At 36.4% G+C, this 16,021-nt stretch overlaps 1 protein-coding gene across 1 annotated transcript in view; it reads left to right on the top strand.

Moving 5' to 3' along the window:
- DCDC5 (doublecortin domain containing 5) overlaps positions 1–16,021 on the top strand; it is a 269,733-nt gene that overhangs the window by 201,231 nt on the left and 52,481 nt on the right. The window contains 2 exon segments of the mRNA XM_054241486.2: positions 10,715–10,896; positions 14,310–14,402. Of these exon segments, the coding sequence (XP_054097461.2) occupies positions 10,715–10,896; positions 14,310–14,402 (275 nt within the window).

Genomic DNA, 16,021 nt, shown 5'->3' with positions numbered 1-16,021 from the left:
ACAATAAGAGATCTTAACGCCCAGATACATAAGACACATAATGAGATTTAGATTCAACGAGACAACAAATTGATAACGATATTCAGGACTTGAACTCAGAGCCAGAACAAATAAACACAATAGAGGTCTCCATTTTAAACACATTAAAAAAAAAAAAAAAAGAATTAAAGCAGCTTAAAGGAAGAACCGACAGTGATAATTAACATTTGGAAAGTTTTGAAACCCAAATTAACATTTTATTTCATTTAATTGGGTTTCTGTGATGCTACACATTAAAAGTAAAAGAAAGTAAAAGAAACCATCCAAAGTCAGCAGTACCTCAGTAGTGCCAAAGCCAATGTCTGCAGGTGCTCCTAGCTATTTCTACATTTTCTCATTTCCAATTTGTCCCATGAAATGAGTAAATGTAGAAATAGCTAGGATCTAAGACAGTACACTTCAGATATGTCCATCAGAAATATAGCATACTTGGGATATTGAAAAAAAATGTTCTACAACCTAAATCTTTGAATTGACAGGTATCACAGACAAAGCATGAAGGAGAATCTTATTTATTTTGCCTTTCTCTTCCATGGTTCAGAAAGAAAGAAAGATATATTAGTTATTTCACACCAAGACTTCAATGTAACAGTAATTTTCTAATGAGATTCCCTCACCATCTCTCTCACCTATCTAACCCTTGCTTCATGATCTTTTATGACTGAAACTAGGTGTAAAAGATGATTTTCCTCAGTCAACTAAATTGTTTAATATCTATGCTGTAGAATAGTTACAGACAAATCCCAAACATACTTCTTGAAGTTATGTGATTCCATCCCACTACTTCCCTCACAAGAAGTAAAACCTTTATACAACAGGACAATTTCAAATAAAAATATACAATAAAATTGTCATAAACTTTGATAATTTATTCTCAGTAACCATAATAAGAAAAAACAGCCCCATGTTGCTCCATTCACTAGAGAGTAGACTTAACTAAATAGACACTCGATAGTCCACCCTTTGCAGTATTATTTCTATACTGGTGAAAGGTTCTCAGTGAAGTTTAGAAATAAAATAAAACTTATTTAGTTCAAATTTTTCTTATTTAGAATTGTGTTAAATCACCCTTATTGTTGGTCACTATTGTTAACATGTTTATCAGGTAAAATATTATATTAAAATATAAAGGAAAAAACATTTAAACTGAAATCATTCTGTTCTTCAGATTTTCAAACATTTATTTATACTGATTTTCTCCTAATGAAATACAATTAATGATATCTATGCACTCATCTCACAAATTTGTGCATCATGATTAGATGCTTTTCAGTAATCTTAATAATTTTTAGTTTTTGTTTATTTAATACACTTTATACAATATAATTGCAAGATTCCAAAAGCTTTACAGGGAATGTAAGTTAATATAAAATTTTATAAATTTTGGAAAATTACTAGTAAATTTCAAAATTTTTTTAAATTCAAAAAATTACTAGCTTTAGAAATTTTAGATTGACTAGGGAAGGCTTCATTGAAGTGATATTTGAGTAAAGACCTGAAGAACAAGCAGATTTCCAGGAAAAGATCATGCCAGGAAGTGTAAACAACCTGAGGTTATGTGTTTAAGGGACATTTAGGTAAAATATGACAGAAGCAGCGTGAGTGAGGGAGAGGGCAGCAAGGGATAATGTCAGAAAGAAAAGAGGGGGTACTGATCATGCAGGGCCTTCCAGGTCATTGGAAGGCCTTTGGCTGTTACTCTGAGATAAAAAACCATGGAAGGGTCTGGAACAGGGGAGTGATATGCTCTGACTTAAGGATTAATAGGATCATTATGACGATAGAGTACAATGAGCTGAAGTAGAAACAGGAATATGCAATTGGAAAGTTTTTGCAATCTCTAAATAGAAGAAATAATGTCTTGGACCAGGATGGTAGGAATGGAGGTGATGAAAAGTAGTTGGGTCCTTGTTATAGTTTAATAATGTAAGAGGTTTTACTGATGATTAAATTAAAATAGACAGCTAAAATAATTTTATAAGACCATATATTAGAAATTTACAAAGATGTTTTAACTAACTTGTGAGACAAAGAAGAAAGCATAATGAAAAATTTAAAAAGGAAATATTTAGAATCAAAGCAAAAGCTGTGAGATTCAGTTAAAGCATTCTTGAAGGAAATTTATAGCCTTAAATGCTTATATTAAAATGGAAAACAGGCTAAAAATTAAGGAGATAAGAATCTATTATTCCAATAGTGACAGAATGAACTCAAAGAATTAGAAGGAAAGAAACCGTAAATTATAAGAACAGAAACTGATATAATATATGTGAGTCCTATAAACTGGAATCATCAATGTCAAATTTAGGTTCTTCAAAAATATTTATACGATGGATATAATTGGCAAAACTGATTAAGATAAAAACGAAAAATAATAATATTAAAAATGTTACCAAAACTCCAGAGGTTCAGTCTAGGTCTTGCTGCTTGACACACAGAAAGCTAGTCACTGAGACAACCAGTATTGCCAGGGAAGAAGGCTTTAATCAGGTGCTGCAGCCAAGGAGATGGGAGTGAGTTTCAAATCTATCTCCCTGGCACCTAAAATTAAGGATTTATATAGCAGAAAATAAATGTAACCATGTGTGGGAAACAGGTACTAGGGAGAGGTAAAGAAGAGGGGCTGGTCAACAGAAAGAAAGTGGTTGGTTAGGCAATCATGACAACTGGGGGTCTGGCATCTCATTGTCCAGATACAGTGATCTGGTATGTTTTAGTACCTTGATGCTATCTGGGAGGCCTGATGGTTGGCTTCCCGAGAAAGGAACTCAGATAAGACAAATGTAACTTACTCAAGTTTCAAGACTAGAAGGGTCAATTTCTATGTTTATTCAAGAGAAACAATAAACCTAAGTTTTATAGAATGAGTGGGCCAGTTTCAAGAATAAAAAATGTGAATATAGAAACTGAGAGATTAAGAAGATCATAAAAGAATATTACAAGTAACTGTGTTAATGAATATAGTAGCTTAAATAAAATGGCCAAGTTTCTGGACAAAAGTAATGTAACAAAATGGAACCAAGAAGAGACAGAAAGACTAAATAGTCCAATAACCATAGAAAAAATAGAATCAGTAGTTAAAATTTTCACACAAATAATTTCATGATCTGACAAATTCTACTAAACATAGGAAACAAATATTTTAGAATATAAGAATGGAAGTGTGAGAAAACATTTCAAATGGTCCATTTTTAAGGCATGATAAATCTAAGTATTGGCAGCTAGCATGCAAATGTAAAAAACCACATGGCTCATGCACCTAGAAGCTCACAGTAAGTGAACAGAATGTAGAGGAGGAGTCAGCCCATGAAAGAGAAGATAGTTTTGTTATTGGGAAATAGAAACTTAAGCAGGGAAAGGAATGGGTTATAACCTTATAAGGGGGATAATGAAACTTAGGTGAAATTTGGGAAGATTGTAAGCCCATAGTTCTTAACCAATGAGGAACAGGGGGAGGGACTTGTGTGCTGAGAGATAAATTACCTGTTGTGACTGCCCCAGATGTGCCTGCTCACCAGATACCCAATCTTGCAAGACTATTATAAAAAAGTCTCACTTTTGCTGTTCTTCATGCCTCTACGTCCTTTCTTTGGGTTTGGACAGGTGAGTGTGTTTTTCACAACTTGGGGGCCCATCCAGGATCTCTGTGCCTGCATGGAGTGGGACTCCAGCCAAGAAGGAAGAGACGTCTCACCCAATTTAGGTGGCCCACTCTGTGCAGGTGTCCCAGCTCCCCATAGAAGCCATAGATAAACCTGAGACTGTTATTCAGAAGACAGTGAAGGTGACACAGGGAGAAAAGCAGGCACTGCAGCAACCAGGCAACCTCACATATGAGTCAAGGTAGGAAAATTGGACTGTAGATACTGCCTTGGTGGTTGGGCATTTTCAGAGGTTTAGTGTGTGGGTCTGAGACGTATCCTAGAAATAAAGTGAGTGTGAAGTCCCAATCTCAGGTTCCATTATTTCATGAGGTCAACAGCTGGAGATGGATGAAGCAGTTGAAGGGTGTGCAAGAAACCTCCAGTAAGGGGGGTTGAGTACACAGGAAAATGCAGACATGGGGACCAGCTGAAAATGGGAATCAAAATATTCTAGGCCTAGGGAACAAAGAAAGGATAAAGCCAAGGTGGACCCCTCCAACTTCCCCCCCAGATAATCCATTGGGAAGGATGTAACAGGCTTGGGGAAATAACCCCCAAGCCAGGGATAAGGAAAGACAAAAAATGATAAAGTATTGCTATTTCATCTGGCCCAAAGACCCCATTAGTAAACCTTTGGTCTTTTGGCCTAAGTTTGTCTCAGATGAGGTTTGGGTGTGCCAAGCTTTAATTCTCTTATGTGAATAATAGAACCCCATCCTCTTAAGAAGAGATAGGTTACGCTCTCTGCTGGATCAAGTAATTAGCCCCCCTGTTCCACCTCAAAGAAGAAAGGAAAAAAGAGAAAAAGAAAGAAAGGAAATCAGAAAGAGAAAGTGAAGGAAACAGCAAATGTAGAGGGCCAGAGAGGGAGAGAAAGTTAAGCTGTTGACCCTGAAGGCAGAGGAGAGTTGGCTACACAGCTGTGAGAGCTGGCTGCTAAAAACTGTTGATAAAAGCTGCTGCTGATTCTTTGTCCTTTCGTCAGAGCTGTCCATCTTTGCAGACAGACAGGAGGGAGCCAGGGCACAGCACGGCTTGGCTGGTGCCCAGAGAGAGAAAGAGGAAGAAACTGAGTGTAAGGGAGAAAGGAAACAGGGGATGAGACAGAGAGAGAGAGAGAGATAGAAGAAGAAAAATGAGTGTGAAAGAGACTGGAAAAGACAGAGATCAAAGAGGGACCCAGAAGGTAAGACTGGGGAGAAAAATAATGTAAAAGGAAGAGTACAAGAGAAAGTGAGAGGAGGCAGAGAAGTTCGTAGGGCTCTGGGAAGGTTCCGGAGGTTCAGGCAACAATGAGGTGCAGGGAAAGACTGCAGTGCAGCCACTGAGGAGGGACAGAGCCCAGAAATGGTGGATGCAAGTGAGAAAGGGATGTGGAGGAGAGTTTAGGATCACGCTGCTTGAGGAGTAGTGGGTTGCCTACAGTAAAGTAGCTGTTTGTCAGGAGACAGTAGAAAGGATTCAGGTTTTGGAAGGGTAAGTGGATGAGATAACCATTAAGAGTTCTGTTGTTGTTTTACTGACAGGCTGTAAGTCCACCGGGGCATCTGTCAATGAGGCTGCAGAAGGGTTGGGGGGCTACATAGGAAGATAAAATAGAAACTGCAAAAGATTGATGGAGAGAATGAAAACCCGACTGAGGAATTACTGAGGGAAGCTCAGAAGGTCTTTGTAAGGAGAGAGGAAGAGAAGCAGAAACAAAAAGTGAAAACCATGGTTTCCACTGTGGAAGAAGTATGCAGAGAAAGATTAGATCAAGATCCCCCTTGGAGGAGACAAGAGAATGTTAGATTTCAACACAGAGAAAGAAAGGAAATGCAGGGAATAGCTCCTAATGCTATGAGTGGATGCTACACGTGTGGAAAGTCTGAGCATTTTAAGAAAGAATGTCCTGAATGGAAGAAAAGAAAAGGTGATCCCCCTCATGACTGTTGATGAAGACTGGGGCTGGGGGCATGGGTTTGGGGGTTCTTTCTGAGTAGGTCCCACCAGGAACCGTTGGTAAATTTGGAGATGGGATCTGAGGGAGAAAAACTGACATTTTGATTAATACTGGGGTGGCTTCTTCCTCCCTAATTTACCAACCAAAAGGTACAGAACTCTCTAAGGGAAAATCGACAGTATCAGTAGTAAGAGGGGAGGAATCTGAGGTTCTGCTATTCAAAAAAATGTTAATTGGGACCACCAGAAACTGAGGGGTCACTCTTAAATATTTCTGAAACAGGAACTAACCTCCTGAATAAAAACCTAATTGCGAGATTGGGTTTAAGATAAGGACTAGAAGAAGGACAAATAAAGACAATGATGGGCTTCCTAACAGAGGAGGAGGAAATAGAGATTAATCCCCTTGTGTGGATTGGGGAAAGCAACAGGGGAGGGTTAAAAATCACACCCTTACAGATTGAACTAAAACAACCAGGAGAAGTAGTTTGCAGGAAACAATATCCCATTGCTATTGAAGGGAGAAAAGATCTCCAGCCAGTAATAGAAGGATTGATTAAAAATGGACTATTAGAACCTGCATATCACCATGCACTATTCCTTTGTGTCACTTATCTGGGAGGGAGAGGGAGAGTTACTGTGTCTGGTCCCAGACATCTTCCAGATGTAGGCATCTCCCTGCAGTTGCTTTTAGCTTCCTTTAGTGTGCCTAAAGGGAAAGGAATGTGCTTATTAAGGCCCAGTGTTTTTACTGGGGCCCATTGTGTGAGTGTGAAGTTTGATGATAACCCAGGTCTCCCCGACTCCCTTTCTGTGCTTAAGCTGTTTATCTGTGATTTGCAGCCTGAACTTTCAGGCTGCTCTTTATTAGAAGAGAAGTGATTTATTTGATCTGCATGAGCTTAAAAAGGAAGCTACCTCAAGGGTGTTAAGGGAAATTATGGAAGGTTTACAAATTAGATGGGATTTTCACACCCCTTGGCATCCCCCTTCTTCTGCAAAGGTAGAAAGAATGAATCAAACTCTCAAAAAGCGTATCACCAAACTAATCTTAGAAACTAAAATGTTTGAACCAAATGTCTCCCAATAGCACTCTTTAGGATTAGGGCAGGCCCAGGAAAATACTTGGGATGGTCCCCCTGTGACTTATTATATGGGCTCCCATATGTGGGCAGGGCTACAGATCTCCCTACTATGGAAACCAAGGACCAATTTAAAAAAAATTACATACTGGTCATATCCTTCAGCCTGTCATCCCTCAGGTTAAGAGGACTTCTGATTCAAAGTCTGCCTCTTAAATTTGTGGTTCACCACTTCCAGCCTGGTGACTTGGTGTTGATTAAGACTTGGAAAGAAGACAATCTCCACCCAAGCTGGGAAGGTCCCTATCCAGTGCTCCTAACCACTGAGACCACCTGCAAACAGCTGAATGGGGGCGGACTCACTATACTCAAGTCAAGGGACTGGGAAAAGAGACCCCGGAAGGGAGGGAAAAAGACCAGTGGAAAGTACAGGGGTTCACCTGAGGAAACCTTAAAGTTTACTCTGAGAAAAATGTAAAAAGAAAACATGGGCTAGCCCCATTTCTGGAAGTTGATATGGCTAGGATGGGCTACAATGCAAAGAGCAGAAGGTCACAATGGAAACTGGCAGGACTCCTCCCTACCCAATTAGGTTGGTAATTAATGTAACCAAGATGGTAGCATCCCACACTGTAGGATTTGATGTCTGCCAGGTCTTACCTTGTGGGAATTTAGAAAATCAGAGATGGCTCTCAGGCAGATAAATATCTTTGCCCTGAACCAGATACAGGTTACATTAGAGCATCACCCTGCCCTAACTGAGATGAGGTATGGTAGACTACCCAATTTGGACAGTAAACATGGGGTAGGTAACTCCAAACTGAAGACCTTTGAAGAATAAACTACATCTGTCCAAGGGGCCAAGGGCTCCCTGCCAAATAACTGCCATAATTTAGAATGCAATCTTATACTCATCACCATTGAGTATCCAGCTGTTGTAGACCAAGAACCAAAAGTAGCATCTTGGGTATATGGGTTAGGGGCGGACATCACAGGGAAAGACCCCCTAGGGTGATGTGTTCTCAATGAATCAGGAACCCAACCTCCCATTTCCCTGGGATTACGCCAAACCCAGACCCTAATAAACACTTTAGTCTACCAAATAATGACCCTAAATGAGTAAAAATAATTAAGGTAAAGAATTTAAGGCAAACCTTAGAAATTGAGACAGGATACAGGGATGTGAATGCCTGGGTCAAATGGGTAAAATTTTTGGTACAAGCCCTCAATAAGAGTATCTGCTACAGGTGTGCTTCAGGATGACTTCAGGCACAGGTAGTTCTGTTTACCCTAGGATGGAATACTGATCCTAAAGGAATGCATTGCTTGCAGGCTCTATACCAGGACAAGGATGCATGGGGAAATGAGACCTATAAGACTCTGTCATTGCTCTTTCCTGCATTGCATAGGTCAGATCCCAGAGTAATCCCGTCATTCTCTGTAGGGAATATGAACCACTCCTTTTGCCTCTCTAGGCAGTGGGCAGAGTTCAGTAAGCCAGTGGGCAAACTGTCGACTTGTATCCACATCCTCAACATCACTGGTGAGTCAAGCAATGGCAATTACTTAGCTCTTGCATAACCCAGGCTGATGTCTGGTGGTATTGTGGGCAAAGCACCAGGAATGGTGCTTTAGTAAAACTGGCCATTCCATTCACCCTGGCATTCCACAGGATACCCGAAAATATACATGGCCACTGAAACCGGAGAGATTTGACAAATTCTTTTTATCCCATTATATATGTTGACTTGATTGGAGTCCCTAGGGAGTTGCCTAATAAATGTAAGGCGCAAAACCAAATAGCTGCTGAGTTGGAGTCAGCACTATTCTGGTGGTCAACTATTAAGAGTGTGAATTGAATTAACTACATCTATTGTAATCAACAGAGATTCAAATCAGTTATACTTGGGATGCCCTCAAAGTTAGATGCCACCAGCCAAGTTGCCTGGGAAAACAGGCTTGCGCTAAGACTAGCAGAAAAAACGAGATGTATGTGTTATGCTGAGTGGGAAATGCTGTACTTTCATTCCCAACAATACTGCCCCATATGGGACCATCACAGAAACTTTACAAGGACTGACAACTCTAACCAATGAACTAGCAGAGAATGCTGGAATTGATGACCCATTTACCTGTCGGCTAGAAAATTGGTTTGGAAGATGGAAAGACATGGTAGCTTCAATCCTTACATCTCTCATAACTGTGGCAGGAGTCTTAACAGCAGTGGGATGTTGTGCCTCTAAGTCCATTCTCTGAGTTTGGGTGGGTGAGTGTGTTTCTCATAAGAAACAATACTTTCCAATTCATTTCATGAGGCTAGCATAGCATTCATGCCAAACCTTAAGGAAGATAATAAATGAAAATTACATGTTAATTTCATTTATAAATGTACATGCAAAAATCCTAAAGAAAATATTAGCACATTTAATTCAACAATTTATAAAAAGTCTTGTATATCATGAGCAATTTTGATTTATCCAGGAATGCAATATTAGTTTAAAATTTTAAAAATTAATGTAATTAACGCTTAAGTGATGAGAGTTTAGTCAAGGCAAATCTCAGTAAATGAAGGAAAAAGAGCTTTATATGATTTAACACAAATTTAAGAAAAAGTATTAAAGTAAAAGTTTCTTAACCTATTATGGAGCACTTCTATTCCAAATAGATTTTTTTAAAAAAACTAACCAAGCTAATACATGTGTATGAAATAGCAAAGGGCCAAAAAGAGCCAATTCCCAAAAAAGAAAAACAAAGTGAGCCTATTTGCCCTTGCAGTTACCAAGACTAACCACATAAAAATATATTGTAATCACAGCAGTACATTACTGTGAAGGGAAAGACAAGCTGACAAACTGAAAAGAAGCAAAAGCAGATCTACATTTACATGCAATAGTGATATTTTACAGAATGGTCATTACAGATTAACAGGAGATGCTGTCAGGACAATTGTTTATGAAAGTAGAAAAAAAAAGAAAGAACAAACTCAGACCTTTCCCAGCATCATCACTGATCATCCCTTCCTGCATTTACTCTTCTTTCACACATAAGTGTCTATCTTGTGAACAGCAGTACCATCCACCCAGTTACTCAAGCTGTGAACATGGAAGCCCCCTTGCCTCCTTTTATTGCCCCAACAATAAAAGTCTATTAATCCTCAAGTCTGAAACATCTACCCTATCCCTCTTTTGACCCATCCTTGACTGCATTAACTCCTTCTAAGGTTTTGGGACTCAGTTCTATGACATTTCTGAGTTAGGTTCTCCTCCTTTGTGGTACCATCACACCTGTACCCTGTCATCATACTCAGACTATTGTAATTGCCAGTCTATATTTAGGTAAGTTTCTGAAGACCTGCTATAAATTATTCGAGGAATAGTATCTTGTGTGGTTCATCGTTTTATTTTCAGTGCATAACATCATGCCTAGAATATATGGTAAATATTGAAAAATATTTGAAGAATACATGAATCAAGAAATGATTTTATGGATGAATAGATACAAACAATAAAAAAGTAACTGAATTCTACAACTGAAATATTTGAAATGTGTTTATGCTCCTTATTTTATTCTTTTTTTTGCAATATTCTCCAAATATATTCCATTTTGCCAAATAGATCTAATTTAAGGTGGTATTATTTTAGGCTATCTTAAAACCACTTTTGTCACATGCCTTCTTCACATGGATTAAAGATATTTAACATGTAAGCAAAAATTCTCCAAGTTCATCCAGTTCTATTTTTCTAGAATGATGTTTCCCTGAGAAGGAATGAATCATTTGTCTTGCAGCATAACACAAGTTGTTACAGAAATTTTAAAAATAACTATCTTTCTTCTTTATTCAAATGAAACATTAATTAAAATTGTCTGGAGCATCTTAGGTACCCCAATACATTTTTGTTGAATGAATCACAGATTAAAGGTATAAACAGAGTGTTTAGTATTTTTTAAAATCTAGAAATGACTCTTCTCCTATATTTATTGTTACTTTTTTGTTATTTCTTTCTGAAGGAGTTTGATTGGCCAATACAAGGACTGCTAATTCCGAGCAGTCCTCCTATGAAGAAACCCATCTGTAAGACAACAGAGCCATACACCCCTGTGCGACTAAGAGTTTTGCGGAATGGAGACAGGATTAAAAACAGATCCCTTACTATCCTTGGTCCAGACATCTCACCTGGATGGAAAACACAGTAAGAACAACTTGTTCAAACTTATTAAATAACTTTCTAGTTTCTACAGATTTTTGTCTCCTTCATTATGGATGTTTCTCTGTAGGAATTCTGTATTTGTTTAGCAAAAGGGCTCCCATATTGATATTTGAAGATGAAAATAGAGACTAAGATTCATTTTGCTTCTTCATCAGGAAGTTAATTTGAACTCTGCTGATTTAGAAGATAATGGATTAGAAATGAGTGGCTCTGATTTTTAAAAGTTCTGTTTTTAAAAGTTTTATGATGAATGTATATTTGAATTGGCATTTTCATTTGAGTTTTAAAAATATGTCTTCAAATAGTTGAACTCAACATCCTGCTTAAATATGCTTTTGTAATTCCTTATTTCAGTTAAATTATACACAATTATGTTTAAATCTTTGGAATATTTAATGAACAAATATAGTTCTCAAAAGTATAACTTTATATAATTTATAGTCTTCCTTGGAATAACATTTTAAAAGTTTATCACCCCAGAAAAGCATTTATTGACACTTCTGCTTACCTTATGATTGGAATATAATTTTCCCAACAGCCCATATTTCTCCAACATTGGAGAAAATTCACCTGCTACATTTTCATTTCATTTTATGACACAAGGAATCTTAGATAATTGAAGAGCTCTGATGTAAAGAATGAGTTAACACATTGTTTCTCATATTATTAGCAGTGATATTACCTCTTGACCTTTCTTTTGAGATGTTTAGAATATTTGAGGCTGCTGATAATAGTTTAATATTACTTTCCTCACATTGATTAAAATATACTTCATACATCGCTGAACAATGAGTAACATTCAGATTGGTTGACCACTGAACTGCCTGTACAGATGATAAAGTAAAAAATTAATCTTCAAAGTAAAGTCAAGCCTGAAATTGAATTCTTTGACGCATACATTTCATAATTAGCTCATTCTGCTAGATGTAAAATGTGAGGGTAATGTCCTTAAAGTAGTGTATGACTTTTCAAAAATAATACCCAAAGTTAACCCAAAATTTCTGTCTCTTCCTACATTCATTTCTTTTCTTGTTTTGTATCTTTAATTGTGCCTCAAAGTCACATACAGATGTTATCTTATCACATCAATGTTTGAAAATGCGTGGTTCAGTCAGGTAATCCAGATTTTAAGAGATTGAAATGGTAAATGCAGACAGCTGTTCTAGCAGAGAGTGTGTGAAATGCTGTGCTGCCTTTATGCTACGCTCATGGAACAGTGTGTCCCAGTTCATTAAGTATTCAGGTATTAGAATTACTTTGTTCACCATATGAATTAATTACTCTCAAATAATTAAAATACACTGACATACACTTAACACTTAAACTCTGCTACATATGGTTTAATCTTTCTCTGCAGATTCAGAAAACATTCTATAAGAGCATCAGTAGCATTCCCCCGCAAACCTCCACCCTACCACTGGAGCTGGATGTGAATACTGGTTCTCAGAAGGTTGAATTGGAAAGTCTTGGCTTACATTGCAAGGTGGCTGTGTTGCCCAGCTTTAGAGAGCACCATTCACATTGTATTCCCAGCACTTGGAGAGGCCAAGGCAGGAGGACCACTTTAGGCCGGGAGTTCAAGACCAGTCTGGGCAACATAACATGATCTCATATTTAAAAAAAAAAATAAAAAATTAGCCAGGCCTGTTGGTGCATGCCTGTGGTCCCAGCTACACATTGTTATCTGTATGAATGGCATCCTAGAGTTGTGCCAGGCAGAAGCCCTGCTGTGCCTTGTGTGCCTTTAATAAATACAAATTACGTATCTTCCGGAAGAAATAACTTCCATTGACATATAAGGATATATTACTTGCCTGAACCTGAAACTAACTTTTAAGAAGAAAGAGTGTTGGACTGTTTAGTGTCTTTACAAGCACAATCATGCTAGACTGATGAAATATAGATATACTATAACCAAATCCTGCTCTAGTAACATGCTGTCCTTTAGCTATTTAATAATTTACTGGAGATAGTTTTGAGGAGATTTTGTTGTTGTTATTGGTTCTTTCATCTACAAAGCCTAAGGAAAATCAAATAGCATTTGTTCATTACTTAGTCAATTATTACTCTAGTGAATGACGAAATCTTGTCAGTTAGTCTTAAGACTGTTTATATGAACTTAAGTTCATATAAATTAAGACTTTCATAAATGTTTCTGTGTCACAGGCAAATTTCATCTCAGTAACGTAAGTTAAACAAGGAAAATTTTATGAGTGATATTTAAGGAATTTTAAAAGGAAAGGCCCAAGATGAGGCTTCTGAAGTAAATTTTATATTTTAGATGATTTCAATATATGTATTACTTATTAGTAAGTTATGATCTCTGAACTTACTCTAACTCCCTAATACAGCTTGTAAGTCCTTTTATGACCTATCCCAGCATATTTCTCTAGCCCTATTTCCTATTGACACTCCCCCATTCCCACTCTTAAACCACCCACCACCAAGGTCTTCTGAGAATGAGTTTAGAATTCCTTTCCAGATGTTGACCCTGAATGAGACACTCTCTCCTCTCGAGTTAGTTGTGGCTGCTATGTACTCCACTATTATAGCCCTGGGTCTTCCAAGAGTACAGCAACTACATTCTGTTTCATGATTATCTGCTTATGTTCCATTCATGAGATAGAGAACAGGGATGCTTCATTCATAGCAGATGTGCAGTCTGAGGTGTTATGATCATAGTTCGTTGTGTTCTGATGAATCAAGTATTAAGGTATTGGAGAGTCACTTTGTCAACCACTTGATTAAAGGTCTGCATAGGCCTGAAATTAATGCCTTCTGAATGAATAAATGGTTAGCTATATTTGATCACCATTTGTAATGAAGGAATGATTACAGTATTTGATAACTATTTAATTTAATAAAATATACAGATTCTAAAAAATGCACAAAACAGTTTTCTAACTTGAAACTTTAAGCAGATGTACATTCAAATTAAGCATCTCTTTTTATGATCATCTTTTTATTCAGTTTAAAACTTTTAAATTTGGGGTTAATAATAAGATAATATATGAATAAAAAATTACAGGTAAAATGAATGCAATCTCTGAATTTTCTTCAGAGTTGAAAAATTTGTATTTCATAGTGTTCAGCATTGTATTTTTAGAAAACATTATTAGAAGAGAAACAAAATAGTGAAAATGTATTGTCTTATAAAATTACTTGTAGTATAAATATTTACAACATGTTATTTTATTTAATATTTAATATGAAATTTAATATTTCATTGTGATAGTTTTTGAAACTAGTTTTAAAAACTATATTTTTTAAAGAAAGAGATTAGGGTAAATCATGATAAACTAAGAGTTTATAATTCTTCATATATTAAAGTATGTCAAGAGATAATTGACAGTGCATTCTGACATATCAATCGAATCTTGGATCATTTGTTTCAGAAGTGTTAACATGGAAAAGAAAGAGAAAATCTGTGTCACTAAATATTCTGAAACAGAAATGGATCAGATAGAATTTCACCAATTTTTGGAAAGGTAAATACTTAATATCCTGAATGCAAATTTTTTTTCCATTTAAATACCTGAATTTAAACAGATTGTTTATAACAGATAGCATACTACATATATGGTATATATGATATATATACTCTCTCTTTCTCTCTCTCTCTCTCTTTCTATATATATATATATATATATATATATATATATACACACACACACACACACATATATATACTTAAATATAGTATGTTATATTTGATTTATATATGCTTGCATTAAGGGTGGGGTAGTTAAATTTTTATACTTTACCTATGATAAACCAATTTAAATATATATATATATATAATTGGTTTATAACAGGTAAAACATTTTATATATATACACCTACCTAAGAAAACAGTTGTTAATATAATGATTCTGGAGTTTCTAATCTGTGAAATATATAAACTATGTGAACCTATGATACTAATGGTAATTAATACTATTTTTTCTGCCAAATATCAAGGTCTAGCAAATTTCCCTAGCTTTCTGAATGACCAATTCTATAAATATAAATTAATATCATTAAAAATATATTTCACAATTTATAGGACCTTTGGTTTATATTTGCTTAAATTCAGAGTGAGGAAGTTAAGTTTTTATATTTTACTTATTATAAACCAATTTTTAAAATATGACTGTCCTAGTCTGTTTTGCGTTACTATAAAGAAATACCCAAGGCTGGTTAATTTATAAAGAAAAAAAGGTTTATGTGGTTCATGATTCTGATGGCTGGAAAGTTCAGGATTGGGCATCTGCATCTGGTGAGGGCTTCAGGCTGCTTCCACTCACCACAGAAGTTGAAGAGGAGCTGGCAAATGCAGAGACCACGTGGCAGAGAAGAAGCAAGAGAGAGGGAAGGTGCCATCATCTTTTTAGCAATCAGTTCTCAAATAACTGATAGAGTGAGAACTCACTGGCCCCCAGGGTGAGTCATTAGTCTGTTCATGAGGGGTCTTCCATCATGCCTCAAACACCTCCCATTAGTTATCACCTCCACCATTGGAGATCAAGTTTCAACATGAGGTTTGCAGAAGACAAACATCTAAGCTCTAGCATTAACATATATCATGTTTAGGAAATATGTCATAATTTTTCTTTAATCAAGAAAAATTCCTTGATTTTTTTCTTCAAAATTTTTCTTTAATCAAGAAAAATTTTTCTTTAATTAAGAAAAATTTCTGCCAAATCAGGAATTAGATCACTGCCAAAAGGTTGGAGCACTTGGTATGAACTTTTTTTGCCTTGTCAAATATGAGGGGATGGTTTTATTGAGTTTAAGGAAAATTATGCTATCTTTAGTTATTTAATAATTCACATTAGGCAATTCTGAGGTTCTCTTTGTTGTTGGTTTTTCCATCTATAAAAATGAAGGATGATCTAATAGTATAGTAAATTCCATTTTAGAATAATAGATACAGACCTTTTATTGTTGTTGGTACCTTCTACTTTCTGAAAAGTTGCTGGCAACATAGAATATTGGAAAGACCATTCGATTAGGAGGCAAAGGAATTATTTTAACCCCAGCCACTAACTAGCTGGAAGACTTTAACAAAGTCCTGCCCTTCTCCAAGCCTTGTTTTCCTCAACTGTTAAATCAACAGGCATTTGTT

The sequence above is a fragment of the Callithrix jacchus genome, chromosome 10 (assembly GCF_049354715.1).
Source record: "Callithrix jacchus isolate 240 chromosome 10, calJac240_pri, whole genome shotgun sequence".
NCBI lineage: Eukaryota > Metazoa > Chordata > Mammalia > Primates > Cebidae > Callithrix > Callithrix jacchus.
This window is presented reverse-complemented; position numbering and strand designations above follow the sequence as displayed.